Below are 17051 nucleotides of genomic sequence, written 5' to 3' on the forward strand. Positions count from 1 at the left end.
CATTATGTTGGCCCCCTCCCTATACCTGAGCTGCACTCAGAGGTCGCTGGGGCTGCTGCCCCCGCACCACAGCATGGCTACGGCCCTGCTGCTTCACACTCCTCACCGGTGCCAAGATCTCCTTTTAATGACATGTTAAGAGGGAACCTCACGGGGACAGGACGAGGCGGCCCCGAACCACCACGCAGGAGGCGTGAGGTAACACCACATCTCTATCCCTCAGCTCCATGACCCGTTCAGGCCTGGAGCTGAGCAGGCCATCAAAAGGGAACATGAGGCCGACAGAGAAAGATGAGGGGGACCGGTGTTTCCTGTGCGGGAAGAGAGGACACTGGGCTCGCGACTGCCCGACAGAGAGAGATGAGGAGGACGACAGAGACTGACTATATGGTGGAGGTGAGAGTCAGGAAGGATCTAGTGGAGACACTGGGCCGGCAGCTGGGAACACACTGAAAACACGTGAGCGCACCCACACTAACACACACACACCCACACACACTGATACACAGACACACGCTGCAGAAACTGTCACTGACATTGCCAGTGCAAGTGGGAAAAAGTGTAGATTTACAACAATCTGAACCACACATCGCATTGGGGAATCCTGCATGTACAAAGTTGGACCATTGGGTGAAAAAATTAAATGCCTCCACAGACTGGAAGGCTACAACAGAGCCTCAGGTGTACGTAAATGAAACCCTGAGGGCGAAACGCAAGTTGTTGGGTTGTGATGTGCTAATCACAAATGTAACTATTTGTTTTGATTTTCCTGATTCTGACACTGATAACAACATGCTGCAGTCTGTTGAAGAGATCCCAGAATTAAAACAGATTCCTGACCACCTCTGGGCAAAAAGTAAACATGATGTAGGCCTGATTAAGAATTGTGAGCCTGTCATCATTACTCCAAAATCAGACTACAGACCCTGTCGTAACCAATACCCTCTCAGACGTGAAGCAATTGAAGGCATCAGACCTGTGTTTGATGCTTTACTGAAAGCTGGTGTGATTGTACCATGTGCTGGTTCTCCAGTGAGGACCCCCATTTTTCCGGTACGTAAGATGCGACCGGAAGGCGAGCCTCCAGAGTGGAGATTTGTGCAAGACCTGCAGGCCGTAAATTCAGCGGTGCAGGCCAGAGCGCCAACGGTACCAAATCCACACACCATTTTGTCTCAAATTCCATCTAATAGCAAATGGTTCTCAGTTGTTGATCTCTCAAATGCTTTTTTCAGCGTTCCTGTGCATCCTGACAGTCAATTCTGGTTTGCCTTTTGTTTTGACGAGAAAATGTACACGTTCACCCGTCTGTGCCAGGGCTATTGTGAATCTCCAATGATTTATAACGCTGCCCTGAGGGATAGTCTCGAGACTCTGGTGTTGCCAGAAGGAAGCGCTTTGTTGCAGTATGTTGATGATATTTTGCTTGCAAGTGAGACCAGAGAGGGATGCGTTAAAGCTACTCTGGCTCTTCTGACCCATTTGGCTGAACAGGGGCACAAAGCCAGCCTGTCCAAACTGCAGTTTGTTGCCACAGAGGTCACATTTCTGGGTCACGTGATCTTCACTGAGGGAAAAGCCCTCTCATCAAAGAGAATTGGAGTAATTCAAAAAATTCTGAAACCGGTGACAAAGAAACAGGTGATGTCATTTTTGGGCATGACAGGCTATTGCAGACAATGGGTCACTCATTATGCTGAAATTGAGGCACCATTAGCAGCAATCGCTCATGGGAAAGGCCTGAAAGCATCAGACCCTGTCACCTGGACTGTGGAGGCTGAAAAAGCTTTCATTGACTTGAAATTGACTTTACAGACACCTCCGACACTTGGGTTACCTGACTGCTCACGACCTTTCACTCAGACTGTTGACGAAAAGGGGGGTTTCATGACTTCTGTGTTACTACAAGACCACGGGGGCAAACCAAGACCTGTAGCTTATTTCTCATCTAAGCTTGACACAGTGGCTACAGGTCTGCCTCACTGCCTCAGAGCTGTAGCAGCTGCTGAGAAGGCAGTCATAGCGTCACGTGACATAGTGAGATACTCTGACTTGACCTTGCTAGTCCCATATGCAGTGTCTCTTATCCTCCTCGAGCAGAAAACTTCACATTTGTCTGCTGCGAGGTGGCTGCGATATAGTGCTGTTTTGTTGAAACTGCCTAACGTTAAGGTAAAGAGATGTACTGTTCTTAACCCTGCTACTCTTTTACCAACAGCTGAGGACGGAGAACCACACGACTGTGTGGCAACGATAACATCTATTTGTTCCCCGAGACCTGATTTGACTGATGTGCCCATTGAAAATGCTGATTTTGATTTCTTTGTTGATGGTTCTGCTTCTAGGATTCCAGACACGGGAAAAACATCGCAGGTTTTGCTGTCACAACTCTCCATGACACTGTCATGGCAAAACCTCTGTCTTCTTCACACTCAGCTCAGGCGGCTGAGTTGGTGGCGTTGACAGAAGCATGCAAGATGTCTAAAGGAAAATCTGTTAACATTTACACAGACAGCAGATATGCTTGGGGTGTGGTTCATGACTTTGGGCAGATATGGAAAAACAGAGATTTTCTCACTTCCACAGGGAGACCGATAGCGCATCATGTGCTAGTTGCTGCTCTCCTCGACGCCATTTTGTTACCTAAACAAATTGCTGTGTGTAAATTTGAGGCTCACACTAACAACACTGACTCCATCTCTCTAGGTAATGCACGAGCAGACACAGCTGCAAAAGCAGCCTCCAAGCGGCCAGTGTCTCACTGGGCGCCTCACAAACCTTCAACTTTACTCCCCCTGTTGTGACTACAGTGGAGATAGCGGACCTGCAGATAAGAGCCTCACAGGCTGAAAAACACTGTTGGAAGAAAGCAGGCTGCTCTGTGGTAGACAGAGTGTGGACAGGCCCTGATGGCCTGCCTTGTCTCCCCAGGTATCTTTTCCCTCACTATGCGAAATTGACACATGGATTGGATCATGTGTCAAAGGGGGGAATGGTAAGTGAGGTACGGAGACATTGGTTCATGAGAGGGTTCACAGCCTATGCCACTGATTTCTGTAAAAGATGTGTGATTTGTTCCACAAACAATGTGGGAAGAGGTTTAAAACTTCCACAGGTTGCTCACCCACCACCAGACAAACCTTTTGAACACCTGCAAATGGATTTCATTGAACTAACACCAAGTGAAGGGAAAAGGTTTGTTTTGGTTATTGTGTGCATGTTTTCAAAATGGGTTGAGGCTTTCCCCACAGCAAAACAGGACGCAGCAGCAGTGGCAAAGACCTTGATGCACCTGATAATTCCCAGATGGGGAATTCCAGCAAAAATCAGCTCAGACAATGGAACTCCTTTTGTAAGTGGGGCACTGAAAATGATTGGTGAGTACATGGGCATTGATTTAAGACAACATTGGTGCATACCACCCAGCCTCAGGTGGAGCATGTGAAAGAGAAAATGGCACTTTGAAAAACAAACTCGCAAAAGTGTGTGAGGCCGCTAAAGTGTCCTGGACTAAAGCCCTCCCCATTGTGCTAATGCATATGAGGGCCAGAAGGAGAAGCAGGAGCGGTTTAAGCCCGTTTGAAATCCTGTTTGGGAGGCCTCTGAACACTGGGATTGGGCCCGCTAAGAGACAGCTGCCAGACACTGGCCTGTGTGAAGATGAAATGTTACGATATTGTGCAACCTTGTCGTCTGTTTTGTCTGATATTCACAAACAGGTGAAAGCTGCCCTGCCCAGACCAGCAGAGACGAAACTCCATGACCTCAGTGTGGGCGACTACATTGTGGTGAAGGACTTCCGACGAAAGAACTGGAAAGCTCGCAGGTGGAACGGACCGTTCCAGGTGCTTTTGGTGACGGAGACAGCGGTAAAGGTTGCAGAGAGGGCTACATGGATACATGCCAGTCACTGCAGACGGGTTCCGGATCCAAACGCACAACATGTACCTGATCGAGAGGCCAAGACCGGCCCATCCCCTTAGGCGGCTCGGATGCGGCCTAAGGGTGGCGACTGGCATCCTGCTGGTCATTGTGGGCTGGGAGTGATTGTGCTGTGCGTGGAGGAAATCCAACATCGGAGGGTAAAGAACTACAGCACAACAGTCTCACCTCATCCTGACAATGAATCTGAAATAGCACACACACCTCACCGGAAGGTGAGGAGATCTGCTGTGCTTTCTCCCACCACAACATCGAGACTGGAAGACGGACTCCTCTAAAGTTTTTATTTTTCTTATCCAATCAAGTTGATTCTTCAATATCTCAAATAGAGCTAATCAATTTTATATATATATATATATATATATATATATAATCATGGTTTGATTTTATTTTTCCTTTTTTATTCTCATGTTATTCAATTTGTTATAATTCATTGTAATCCTTTTCTTTATTAATTCTCATTATTATACGACAGTAAGTACAAGACAGTGTGAGTTCCAAAAAAAAAAAAAAAAAAAACCAGAGGGTTTTTCTCTTTTATTCATTGTGTGTTATGTTTGAGTTATCTTTGCCATATTATTTGAAGTAGATTAGCTCAGTAGTAGAAACAGGGCTTTTTCCTCATCATATCTGAGGTTTTTCCCTTTTCCTTAGACTAAGTGTAGTTAGACAGATGGGTCTTTTTGCCCCCTCTTTTCGAATGGGGGGGGGACTTTTGGCTCCTCTGTGCTTATGGCCTGTGTTCTTCTGCCTGGGGTTTCAACTCCTACGTTGGAGACTGGGAGCGCTAGCGTTTGGCTGGTGCGAGGCAGAAAACAGGGGACATGAGCTAGATAAGTTCAAAATTTTCCATTTATTATGGTTTAGCATAAGAATGCTAAAAAGGGTGGAATGTAATGGAAAATTTTGGTATAACTCATGTGTGCCTATTCAAAACTGTGTAACCAATGACAGTGCGGATAGTTCTAATGAAATTTTTGAACCTAACCTTTGTACATCCTTTATGTTTGTGTGAAAGACCTCTGTGTGAACTAATGAAGAACACATGTAGACAATATACCCTTCTCGTTGTGATAAGTGTGTTGTTCATACATTGCGTTGGGGGAGAGGCAAGCAGGTGAAGACTCAGCACAGAGAAAATCCCGTGAGAGAGTATCGTATTTTGTCTTTGTGGAATGTGTTTTTGGAACTATAAGACTGTGGCCCTGGGTAACATCTTCAGGCCACTCACTCACTGACTGTACTACTGTTCGGTTGTGTTTGTGTGACTCCATTCATGAATGTTTATTAAACTCAAGAAAGACAGCTGACGCGTGAAGATCTTCTTTTTCAATTATTGAACAAGGTAAAACATTTTTGCCACCACACCATCCTCTTTGTTGAACAGACTGACTTTTTAAAAACTCAATACACTTATTTTTAACATCTTTTCATCTACTACCTGGTTCTTAAAAAGACATGACAGAAGTGCTCAGGGAGTCAGTGATTTTCTTTTTACTTTTTTCCATCCGTGTATGTTTGTTTGTTTGTTTATTTGTCAGCAGGATTATGCAAAAACTTGAGGGACTGAACTCGGTGGAGGGATGGAGCATGACCCAGGGAAGGAGCAAATACATTTTGGGGCAGATCCGGATAATTTATTCTAAATTTGAATTTTTCTCTCTGAAGTTTGATCTCTGCTGTTATGACACTGGCCTCGGTGGAGGTCCACACTCTCTGACTGCCCTTTTTAGTTTTATTTTATTATGGTATACAACTGTGAGCAAGCATGTAGGAATCCAGAGAATGTTGCATTAACACTGAGCATTTTTGAAGCGTTTGAAGATGATGACATGCCGCTGAAGCTTCTCTGAAATAACTCTGTCCACCATTTTTTTTTTTTTTTTTTGGTAGTAAATGTCCGAATTTTGAGGATGAATACTGCTTAATTTATTCATAAGAGTCCAAAATTATGAGTTTCCTGCTCATCATATTTGTGTGTGCGTTGTCATTTAGGGGATAGGTACTGAATGGTTGAACTTTGCAAACCACAGACTGTAAAATAACTTGAATTCACTCAAGTAACATGATTTTGTAAGGACAAAGGTAAGGATTAGTAATCAGTGAAGAGCTAGTGAGAAAGTTTGGGAAAAAGAAACAGGAAGACTCCACCTGTCATGTGGCGCTCCAGCCGAGCGTAGGCAGCAGGTGTGTCTTGGCTTGATGTTTTTGTGTATTAGGAGTTTTTGTCATTTTAGGGAAGAATGAAATGTAATGTAACTTTAAATCGCCATATAAATATCTATAATGTGTTACGTTGTTGCTGCATGACACACAGTAGCACAAAAGAGAGAGACGAGAGGAAGGAAGAATGAGCAGAGCTGGCAATAACACCGCTGCCAGGCATTTTAGTGTGGGCTGTAACACTTATTGTGAAAGAAAACTTTGTGTAGCCTGCACCATTTATCAGAGGAAGTAGAATTTTGTGATTTCCTTTGCAGCAGCTACAACTTACAACTTTCCTCCAGCTCAGGTTTTACGGCAGAGACAGACTGGAATAACGACAGGAGTCACACACCTTTACATCAAGCTTTCAATACCAGGTCTCTGTTAAGCTCCACCCATTCGGCGGTCGACTGTAATCGAGCGTACCGGGGGGGGGGGGGGGGGCGTGCCTGGCAGTATTCTTTCACTTCTTTCCGGGTTAAGGTCCTCTCTATATTACACACCGACCAGCTGTCTCGACCCATATACAAGAGAGAGCTACACTGAAACTGTCCCAGACTGTAAACACTGATCGTCAGGGGTAAGTGTTCTTCTTCTGCGTATTTATTCCAGTGGTCCAAGATGACGCACTGCTTTCCAGAGGTTCACCGCTGTCATGATGTACATGATGTACAACAACTTCTGGATCTAGCCTCAGTTAGACAGAATTATGAATCATATAGGTTTATTATTGTAATATCGTACAAACATGGCAAAGGTCACTGTCCTTGCACTGACAGATGTTCCTCGTTCCCGTCAGAGTGAGACACTGATTGGATTTACAAATGCTATTTTTAATTTCCTCTTCAGCCCTCGAACAAACAACTGCAGAATATAAAAACAAAACACTTCAACAAAGTGGAGAAAAGTTAACCAGACTGAACCAGGAAGAGCGCAGACGTACGGCAGTAGAGCTCTATGGATGTGCGTTAATGTGTTGGATTTATTGATTGATTGATTGATTGATTGATTTATTCAGTAGATATTTAATGTAAATGTGAAGACAGATGAAATGGACCAACTGGTTCAACAGCTAAGTGATGTAATTTTTTAGATTTGTGCAGTAAATTTATTAACTGTGTTGTTGGAATTAATACTTGTATTTTCTTAAAAGTAGAATATTCCTTTATTCAGTCGAGTATCATGCTAATAATGGTTAAATGATATTTTTTGATGACATCCATGTCAAATACAATAAATATAGTCACTTTTTATGAATTGCTGTGAGCACCTATAATGCACAGTAACTGTCATTACCATTCATCGCTACAACAGGAAGTTCTCACATGTCCTTATCAATTGTTCCTCAGGTAAGATGAACTGCTGTGGTCTAATAACCGTCCAGAAGGAACCAGGTACAGAGCTGTTAGAAAAGAAAAAAGAAAAATCTCTATCTAAGTAGTATCAACAAATAAACTGAACAGCTGTCACTCTGTCTTTATGGTCATTGTATTATTTTTTAAATTTCTCGGTCAGTTCCTCTGAAGAGCATCGAGGTGGAGCTGGAGGTGAGGGACCATGTGGCTACAGTGGTCTCCACTCTGAACTACGAGAACAAGGAGGACAAACCACTAGAGGCTGTTTTTGTCTTCCCTCTGCCTGGAGATGCTGCTGTCTGTCATTTCAGTGCTAAGATTGGACAGACACAGATTGTGGCTGAGGTGAAGGAGAAACAGGAGGTGAGCTGGACAGTAGAGAGTCACTCACTATAATAAATGTTGAAGAAGCAGGAAACACAGTGAATGTTGGTCACACGTGTCATCTGTGCTGCAGGCGCGTGAGGAGTATGATGACGCGCTGAGCTCTGGTCAGCAGGCCTTCCTGCTGGAGGAGAGTGAGCAGAGTCCAGATATATTCACTCTGAGTGTGGGCAGTCTTCCTCCAGGAGAGAGCGCCTCCATCAGGCTGGAGTACGTCACTGAGCTGGCTGTGCAGGCTGATGACGGGCTGAGGTTCTGTCTGCCTGCTGTGCTCAACCCTCGCTACCAACCTCAGGGTAAAATACAGTCAACACATTTTCATTCAGTGCACTGGTTTGTTCTGCTGCTGTGGCAGCATCAAATATCAAGTGTACTGTCCGCACACTAGTGGAAGTTAAAAACCATTGTGACATACACCTAGAGAAAACATTTTGTCGAAAACGAGACATTGTGGTTTAGCAAACATCAGGCCGATGCATTGGAGCTATTCACTGACGGCCTTCACCCTTAAAGGGCTGAGGAGCTCAGACATCTGGAGAGAGCTCAGTTTAAAATCACTGCTTCTGGACAATGAAAGGAGCCAGTTGAGTCAGTTTGGGCATCTGATCTCCCAACTTGGAGGACACCTTAGGGTAGACCCAGAATATGCTGGAGGGCATATATACCCCATCTGGCCTCGAAACAGAGCCATCAGGAGGCGCTGAAGAAAGCAGCCTGTGAGGAGGGTGTCTGGTCGACATGTATCGCCAAATAACTGAGGTATTGAGGTTGAGGATCTTCTCAGTCATCCAGAACTGTTTGATGAACAGTTTTTGGTCTATAATATTGTCTTAATTATAGTATTTTTTAACTTGTCTCATATTGTTTACAGGAAGTGGAGGTGCCAGTGTCCAGGTGACTTCTGTTCCAGCCTCTCTGGTGCCCTACAGTCTGTCTTTTTCTGCCCGAGTGTCCTCTCCTCGTCCAGTCTCTAAAGTGGAGTCCAACTGTTCCCTGGACCCTCTCCAGTACGTCAACACAGAGCAGACCCAGGCCACGGTAGGTAGACTGCTAATGTGTCTGCTGTGTTGTGGTTGCTTCTCAATACTGAGAACAAAATATATAACTTTATTGATGGTTATGAGTGTGTCTTGTGAACTTTAAGGTCAAGTTGGCTGCAGGACACAAGTTTGACAGGGATGTTGAACTGCTGATTTTTTACAAAGATGCCCACCAGCCCACTGCAGTGGTGGAGGCAGGACAGGCCTCTGCCAAACCTGGTGAGTGCAAATTAGTGAAGCTGCAACTTGACCAAGAAAATGTTCTCTGTCTTCAAACTGGTGTAATGAGTTATATGCAAGAGGTAAGTAATTAGGAAAACTGATTAGTGAATGTGTTGCAATGAAAAGCAAGTTTGTGTTCATTTTCCTCCTGTGCTTCAGGCTCTCTGATGGGTGATCCAGTTGTGATGCTGAGTCTGTATCCTGAGTTCCCACAGTCTGTGATGTCTTCAGGTGCCTCACGTGGAGAGTTTGTGCTCTTATTGGATCGATCTGGGAGTATGGATTGTCATACCAGTAACAGCAAGCCACAAGAAACTCGCATTGGCAGTGCCAGGGTATTCAGGAAGTGTTAACTCTATCGTAAAAATCATTGATATTTTCCCTCTCACACAGTAACCTTCACTATCTTCTCTCTCCTCCTTCAGGACACTCTACTGCTCCTGTTGAAGAGCTTACCGATGGGCTGCTATTTCAACATCTACAGTTTCGGGTCCAGATATGAGCATATCTTCCCGTAAGTTCACAAAAATGTGTTTCAGTTTTTGATATCACTGTTTGTACAAGTATTTCATCTAACACTGATGTTTGGCATCTCTACAGAACCCTACAAAATTAGTAGAATACATTTTTAGGAGCTACAGTGCAGTTAATTCATGCTTAAGTTTGGGGACAGATCGTAGTTACACTTTAACAAAATTGCAGTGTAGGGCTGGGTTGAGCTACACAGACTTCCACCATCTGACCTCCTTCATTTGTGTTTCTGGCAGTAAGAGCATGGAGTACAGTGAGAAGACCCTGGAAGAGGCCGTGAAGAAAGTTGAAGAGATGACAGCTAATCTGGGAGGAACAGAGATCCTTCAGCCCCTCAAACACATTTATAGCCAGCCCTGCATCCCCAATCAACCTAGACAAGTAATACACTCACACATATCCACCTCATATCCGTGTTTTTTTTATCTAGGGCATCAAAGAGTTAGTGTCATTAAGAACTGCAAGTATGGCAGTGTCGTCAGCACGCGTAAAGTATGTGATGATGGTAAGTGCAACAGACCAATAGTGATTGTGTTCTTTGAGGCAGGGATTTCTTTGAAACCACAAAAAAAGTGGATGTTTCCCAGAAGGTGGGAACTGTTGAGGTCCTGTTAAGGTTTGTAGAAGAGAGATTGAAGAACTTTTGTATTGTTGCTGGGATGTCATCAGGTCCTAGGGCCTTGTCTGGTTTGTAGCAGCTCAGCTGTAACCGTTCATTCTCCTGCGTTAAGACACAGGGTGTTGTGACTCCTGGACAGGAGCTCTCAGCTGCTCTTAACACAGCGTAGCAAAGCTAACAGTGTCTCAATAGAGACCTGAACGAAATAGTATGAAAATAATATTAAAATGATGATAATATAAAATAATATGACTGAACCTGTCAAACAGTTCCCTGTTTTGTGCTGAGTGCTTCACTTGTTGTGTGGTTCCAGTGTTTTAATGGAGCACATGAGGTGCTTGACATCTGGAACAGTCAAAGTCTACAATGGACTAGAAATAGTCCAGGCTCAAGGCTCAATCCAGTTGGTTAAAGTTGACTCAATACCTCCGACTGTTCTACTCACAGTTGAGAAAAAGCAATCTTAAAGAAACTGGTTTGGCACACCTTTGTTGTTCTGCATACTTTACTGTAAAGTCCATTTGTGTTACTGAAACAACAATCGGACATGCTACTCAGAAATGTATGTGGATTGTTTTCAGCAGAGGCTGCATGTTTCTGGGTGTGATGTTATGTAACTCATGTGTAAACTCTCCTCACTAGCTATTTGTCTTTACTGACGGCGAGGTGTCCAACACCAAAGAAGTGATAAATCTGGTGAAGAAGAATTCAGGTTCCCACAGGTGAAACAAATACACATGCCAACAGTACGTCCCATGTTGTAGTGACATGTGTGTTAAAAACAGAACTACTGTGTTGCAGGTGTTTCTCTTTTGGGATCGGGGAAGGGGCCAGCTCTGCTCTCATCAATGGGTTGGCCAAGGAAGGAGGAGGTCATGCTCAGTTCATCACAGGGAATGCCAGGATGCAACCTAAAGTAAGAAAGACATTCAACATAGCAAAGCGGTCAAATTAAATTGTAAAACAGCAGATTTGTATTTGTACAGAAATCATGGTTCCAGTAAGTAAAAGCTCAGCCCGTCCTGACGTTTGGAAACTGTTTTCTTCCACCAGGTGATGCAGTCGCTGCGATTTGCTCTGCAGCCAGCCGTGGTGGACATTTCAGTCACATGGGATTTACCAAAGGGAGTGTCTGTGACTGTTCTCTCTCCACCAATCACAGCACTTTTCCAGGGTCAAAGGTCACTGGTTTATGCCCAGCTCACTGGAGAGGTAGGAGCAGCAGCATCTTATAGTGGAAAACGTCTCTGCTCTGATTTGTGTCAGCGTTCAGCTGCAGCAATATAATGATTCGAAGCCATTACGAACTTTGTTTCCTGAAAATTTAAAATTTCTCATAGTATGAAGAAAAGCTCAGAGTTAGTATGACACTAATTCTGAGCTTTTCTTGACAGCATGTGTTGATGTGTGTCTGTCTACGTATAAACTGTATATGTTTATTTTTATAAACAGGTCTCTCTTGATAAAGAGACCGGACTCAATGAGACTACCTGTTTAAATAAAGGATATAATAATGTGATTACAGTAATTAACATGGTTTGCAACACTGTGATGATTTCTCAGAGTTCAGAGGCAGCACAGGGCTGTGTGACAGTGAAGTACAGCCTGGCAGGTCATCCCTCTCAGAACCAGCTCCACTTCACTCTCAAACCTGCAGAGGACACGGGGTAAAACAGTTTTTGGTCAGACAGTGCTGTTATGTGTTGGGTCCTGACCTTGCAAACTCAGGTTTAATTGTTTAGATAACATAAAATAAAATCATTTGAAGCTCTGAGAAACATGACACTGCTTAATAAAAGTCTGCTCAGTGGCTGACACACACACAGAAAATCTACTTTATGGTATTTATCTACAATTTCAACATGTTTCAGTGCAGTTAGTGATTCTTTCTGGAGATAAAGATACAATCTTTTTGAAGGAATCAAGTTTACCATGATAAAAAATCTCTGCATACCTGGGTGACACAGTAAAAAAACCAAGAGCTAGTGTCCACCACTGGCTTTTTGTGTTGCTCATGAGTTTGTACTGTCACCTCACAGTAAAAGTGAAAATGTTGCATAAATGACATAACTCTAATATCTGTTATCTGATGTTTAAGACCTACAACATGATTAGCTTGACTGCATGTCTCTTTATTTCACTCATACAAATGAATCTGTGTTTGCTCCTCTCTCCTGTCTGCAGATTGACAGTCCACGGGTTGGGTGCTCGGACTCTGATTCGCTCCCTGGAGATGGAGGAGAGAGAAAACAGAGGGCAGCGAGATGGAGGAGTGAAGAAGAAGGTGGTGGAGCTCAGTGTCCAATCAGGAGTGAGCAGTTCCTTCACTGCCTTTATTGCTGTCAACAAAGGCAACAGCGAGCCGATTCAAGGACCTCTGGTGCACCGAAATGTTCCAACAGGCCGTAAGTGCTTTGTCAATAGCAAATGAAAAACTAAGACTGTATCATCCACTGCTTTAAATTACTGTCACTGACCATGACTGATACACTGATGAGTCACAACATTTTGACCACCCCTGTTAAGGGTCCCTGTCTAGATTCAGTTCTGATATATCCCAGATGTGTCCTGTTGTTACGAGATAATCTGTGAGTGGTCGTTGTGATTTGATTCATTGGTGTGGTAGCACAGTCCAAATGCTAAGCATACAGAAGTACATAGTTTACTGTTTTCACAATATAAAGATCATTACTCATTTACAATGTTCTTTTCTTTGTACTACTTGTTGTGACTCATTCTAATAAGCCCAGAAACTAGTAGTTTCGTTGCTATTCTTTGTTTACTAATTATCATGTAATGTTTTGATCCCAAACTATTTTTTTTATTTCTTGAAGGTTTGTTGAGATCACTTGGTGCATCGCCTGCTGCATATGTGGCATGTTCCAGAAGCGGAAGTAAGTAAAAAGCTGAAAGGGAGTGGAACATGAGTGCATATCACACTTTCTTTGGGACTTTTTGAATATCATTTAACTTCTTGTACATGTCCTTTGGAGGTAAGTAAAAAGCTGAATGGGAGAGGAATCTGTGTATGTCTTTAAATAAAGTAAATTTATGCAAACACTGAACAAAAGAAACACATTTCTGTGGCAGAATTTAACTCTTGTTTTTTGGGGGGTTTGCTGCTTGTGAGTCATTGTAATTGTAATCAGCTCTGAAGCCAGTAGTTTAGTTGATATTTTTTGTTTACATCCTTATATAATGTCAAGGATCATGTCCTTTGGAGGTAAGTAAAAAGCTGAATGGGAGAGGAATCTGTGTATGTCTTTAAATATAGTAAATTTACATTTCTGTGACAGAATTAATCTTTTTTTGGTTTGCAGCTTTAATGTGAAATCCTGCATCTATGTTATCTGTTATCTATGTGCTCTGGTATGTTTTGTTGACAGTGACAACATACAGTATACAGTGAAGATGGCTGAGCTATTACATATTTTTTGTGACTTTAAGAATGCTGAATATCAGCTTGTGAGTCATTATTTTTACTTTTTTTTTCTTTAAACGATAGGCACCTCCAGAGCGACTCAGCATGCTTCACTGGCCTGTGATTCTCTACCATTTATGCACTGTAAGTTCAAAGTTGAATGGGAGTGGAACACACATCTGTGTGTTTCTATAAATATGGTAAATTAAATTAAGACTGAACAAAAGAACACATTTCATTTTTGTTTTTTGCAGCTTGAGTGTAAAATACGGTGTAGGGGTTGTTTTGTCTCTGGTATGTTTTGTTGACATTGACAACACATACAGTGAAGAAGGTTGAGCTATTAAGCTTTTAGGAAAGTCTTGTTATGGCTTATGAGTCATTGTAATAAGCTCATAAGTCAGTTGTGCATATCACACTTTCTTTGGGACTTTTTGAATATCATTTAACTTCTTGTACATTTTAAGAACTACTTGTAACAACTTGTGAGTCATTGTAATAAACTCTGAAGTCAGTAGTTAAGTAGTTAAGATAAAATGAAGTTGAGATATTTTTTGTGTACAGATCCTCTTGTTATGTCTTGACATCAAACTTTTTTTAAGGGTCTGCTCCTCTGACCATGTTTGGTGGAAGTTAGTAAAAAACTGAATGAGAGAGGAATCTGTGTATTTCCATAATTGATGTAAAGACTAAACAAAAGAACACATTTCTGCTGCAGAATTAAGCTCTTGTTTTTTTTGTTTTTGCAGCTTGTGAGTCACTGTAATTGTAATAAGCTCTGAAGTCAGTAATTTAGTTGATATTTTTTGTTTACATCCTTATACAATGTCTTGACCTCAGACTTTTTTTCTTTTTTTAGTAAGGAGAGCATGTTCTGCTCTGACCATGTCCTTTGGAGGTAAGTAGAAAGCTGAATGGGAGAGGAATCTGTGTATGTCTTTAAATAAAGTAAATTTATGCAAATACTGAACAGAAGAAACAGAATTTAACTCTTGTTTTTTTTTTGAGTCATTGTAATTGTAATCAGCTCTGAAGCCAGTAGTTTAGTTGATATTTTTGTTTACATCCTTATATAATGTCAAGGACCTCAGACTTTGTTTTTTGTTTTGTTTTGTTTTTTTTAGCAAGAAAAAATAAATCTGCTGCTTTGTCCAAGATTGATAAAAGTAAGTAAAAAGCTAAATGGAAGCGGAATCTGTGTATTTCTTAAAATTTAGTAAATTGATGTAAACACTGAACAAAAGAACACATTTCTGCTGCAGAATTAATCTTTTCATTGTCATTGAGTCATTGTAATAAGCTCATAAGTCGGTTGTGTTTTATTTTTATTTTTTTGTCTTGACCACAAAAGGTGGAATACACCTTTGTGTATTTTTGTAAATATACACACAGTGCTTGAAGATGTTGAATATGGTAAAACACTAAACTTGCATAAGCATTTTCATTGTATGATGCTGTTTCACAGCCATAATATCAGCATAGTTATCAAAGACAAAGCATGACTCGTGGAATGATCTACATGGATGACTTTATCTTTGCACTTTCTTATTCTGTTTTCTTCAGGCTTGGCTGCTTTTGATGATGATGTTGATGATGATACTGATGATAAAAGCGCCATGCCCACACAGCCTTGCAGAGACCCTTTGCTGCAGTTGGTTTCCCTTCAGAAGGCATCTGGCTGTTGGCTGCTAGATCCAGCTCTGGCTGCTGCACTGGGAAAGACCAGTGAGGAGCTGGACAAGTCAAAACCTGCATCAGTGGGTTACCGTTAAAAATAATAACACAAATTTATCATGAGACTTGTTTTGAAATAATATAATGCTATTAGAGTGACCACCCAGCTGCATCAAACATTTCAGTGTCATATCTTTGTGCATCGTGTTATTATGTTGTTTTAAAGTAAAGTTATTCAGAACCATCAGACTACATTTTCTCTGAGTTTCTTTGTGTACTTTGTTCTCTTTGATTTTCTGCCACCTGTTGTCCCATGTGGTTTTCTTTGTTTTGCTGAATTAGGTGAACCAGGAAGTGTGGGCCACCATTCTGGCTCTGATCTGGCTTCATGCTTTCAAGACAGATGCTAAGGAAGAGTGGGAGCTTCTGGCTATGAAGGCTGTGTCATGGCTCCGTGCTCAGAATGGTAATAATAATAATAATAATAATAATAATAATAATAATAATAAGCACTGATCTGTTGTTTGTTACAGTGTTTTCCCACATCCAGTCTTCTGCTGTGTTTTTTCTCTTTTCTTCAGCACCGTGCGTGGAAGAGTGTGTGGAAGCTGGAAACACACTGTTCGGTTGCGAGATGCAGAAAAACGTCCTGGGGCTCTGAGATTTTCAACTGCCTTCTCTTGAGATTGGTGCACAACTGAGTTTTTCGTTCTACTGACTTCTCTTTAGGATTAGTGCACGTGAGCTGATTTACTCCATCTTACAGCCTTTACATTGCCAACATTGAACCAATATATATAATATGTGATGTAGTTGCTGCATGACACACAGTTGCCTGTACTAAAGTATGGAGAAACTTACATATGTGTGCTGTCTTCTTATATTGTATATCTATACAAGAGAGACAGAAAGGAGAATGAAAGAATGGGGTATCAACCTTGTAACAATTCAATATTATTCCATTTTCTATTTTCATTTGGTGTTTCCTTTTGTTTCTGTGTATTGGTCTTTTACATTGGTGCCTATTTTGGCAACAACACTAAATACTGACTTGATGTAAATCAAGTAAATGATGCTTTTGATGTCAATTTGTGTCTAAAAAATTAAAATAAATTACTTTAAAGCTTTGAACAAAATGAATATTAACATCTGAATTAAAGACAACACACCTGCTGTGTTCAATGTGCAGCAATAATTGTCTGGCACCAGGTACATGCAGACCTTGAGCTGTAAGTATAAGTCTCTGCCCACATTGTACCAAGTTTAAGAACTGTGCTTTAACCGTGATGTTTTTTAACTAACCAATCAGAGATTGCTGTTTTTTGTTTTTTGTAATGTTTAGATAATCAAGTCTAAATCCTTGAGATGAACCTTACACTTCAGTTGACATCTTGCTCTCAGGCTGCACACAGTTGCAAGGGCATATTCCTCAACACGTCACAAAGATTCTGAAAAAAATACTTTTGGACACCAACTGAGAGCAACTTCACCAGGAATAAGGCCAATTAAATACCAAACTTACAACTTACCTGTCCAAGTCCAAAGTGTAGAAAACCTCAGGAAAGCATCACTAAACCCATCTCACAAGCACATATAACCCTTTATGAAATCTTAAAAATATATCATAGGTTAAATATCTGTCTTTCACATCTCTTTTG

At 41.8% G+C, this 17051-nt stretch overlaps 1 protein-coding gene across 7 annotated transcripts; it reads left to right on the top strand.

The window, feature by feature from the left end:
• Nucleotides 1–6576: 6576 nt before the first annotated feature.
• On the top strand, nt 6577–16763 carry LOC139631527 (von Willebrand factor A domain-containing protein 5A-like). Of its 7 annotated transcripts, none has more exons than XM_071495756.1 (21): nt 6577–6733; nt 7502–7541; nt 7663–7865; nt 7960–8182; nt 8758–8924; nt 9031–9145; nt 9308–9483; nt 9574–9662; nt 9916–10060; nt 10941–11020; nt 11100–11214; nt 11352–11510; nt 11862–11965; nt 12483–12703; nt 13133–13192; nt 13804–13863; nt 14579–14617; nt 14844–14885; nt 15283–15476; nt 15736–15859; nt 15975–16763. In XM_071495756.1, exons 2-21 carry the CDS (start codon nt 7502–7504, stop codon nt 16052–16054), a joined length of 2436 nt encoding a protein of 811 aa, XP_071351857.1. In that variant the 5' UTR covers nt 6577–6733; the 3' UTR covers nt 16055–16763. The 7 variants fall into 7 exon arrangements, with proteins under 7 accessions (XP_071351857.1, XP_071351859.1, XP_071351858.1 ...); XM_071495757.1 differs by having other exon boundaries at nt 6581–6727; nt 7497–7541; XM_071495752.1 differs by lacking the exon at nt 6577–6733 and adding an exon at nt 6928–7110 and having other exon boundaries at nt 7497–7541.
• Nucleotides 16764–17051: the final 288 nt, after the last annotated feature.

Source organism: Trachinotus anak, unplaced genomic scaffold (assembly GCF_046630095.1).
Source record: "Trachinotus anak isolate AG129_WGS33_773 ecotype Australia unplaced genomic scaffold, CSIRO_AGI_Tana_v1 ptg000014l, whole genome shotgun sequence".
Classification (NCBI taxonomy): Eukaryota; Metazoa; Chordata; class Actinopteri; order Carangiformes; family Carangidae; genus Trachinotus; species Trachinotus anak.

What these genes read in the sequence shown, in the direction of transcription:
- LOC139631527 (XM_071495752.1), top strand. Translation starts at nt 6,972, where the DNA reads ATGCTATTTTTAATTTCCTCTTCAGCCCTCGAACAAACAACTGCAGAA. An exon ending in CCGAAATGTTCCAACAGGCC is followed by an intron (nt 12,704 to 13,132) that starts GTAAGTGCTTTG and finishes TATTTCTTGAAG; the next exon opens with GTTTGTTGAGATCACTTGGT. An exon ending in ATGGCTCCGTGCTCAGAATG is followed by an intron (nt 15,860 to 15,974) that starts GTAATAATAATA and finishes TCTTTTCTTCAG; the next exon opens with CACCGTGCGTGGAAGAGTGT.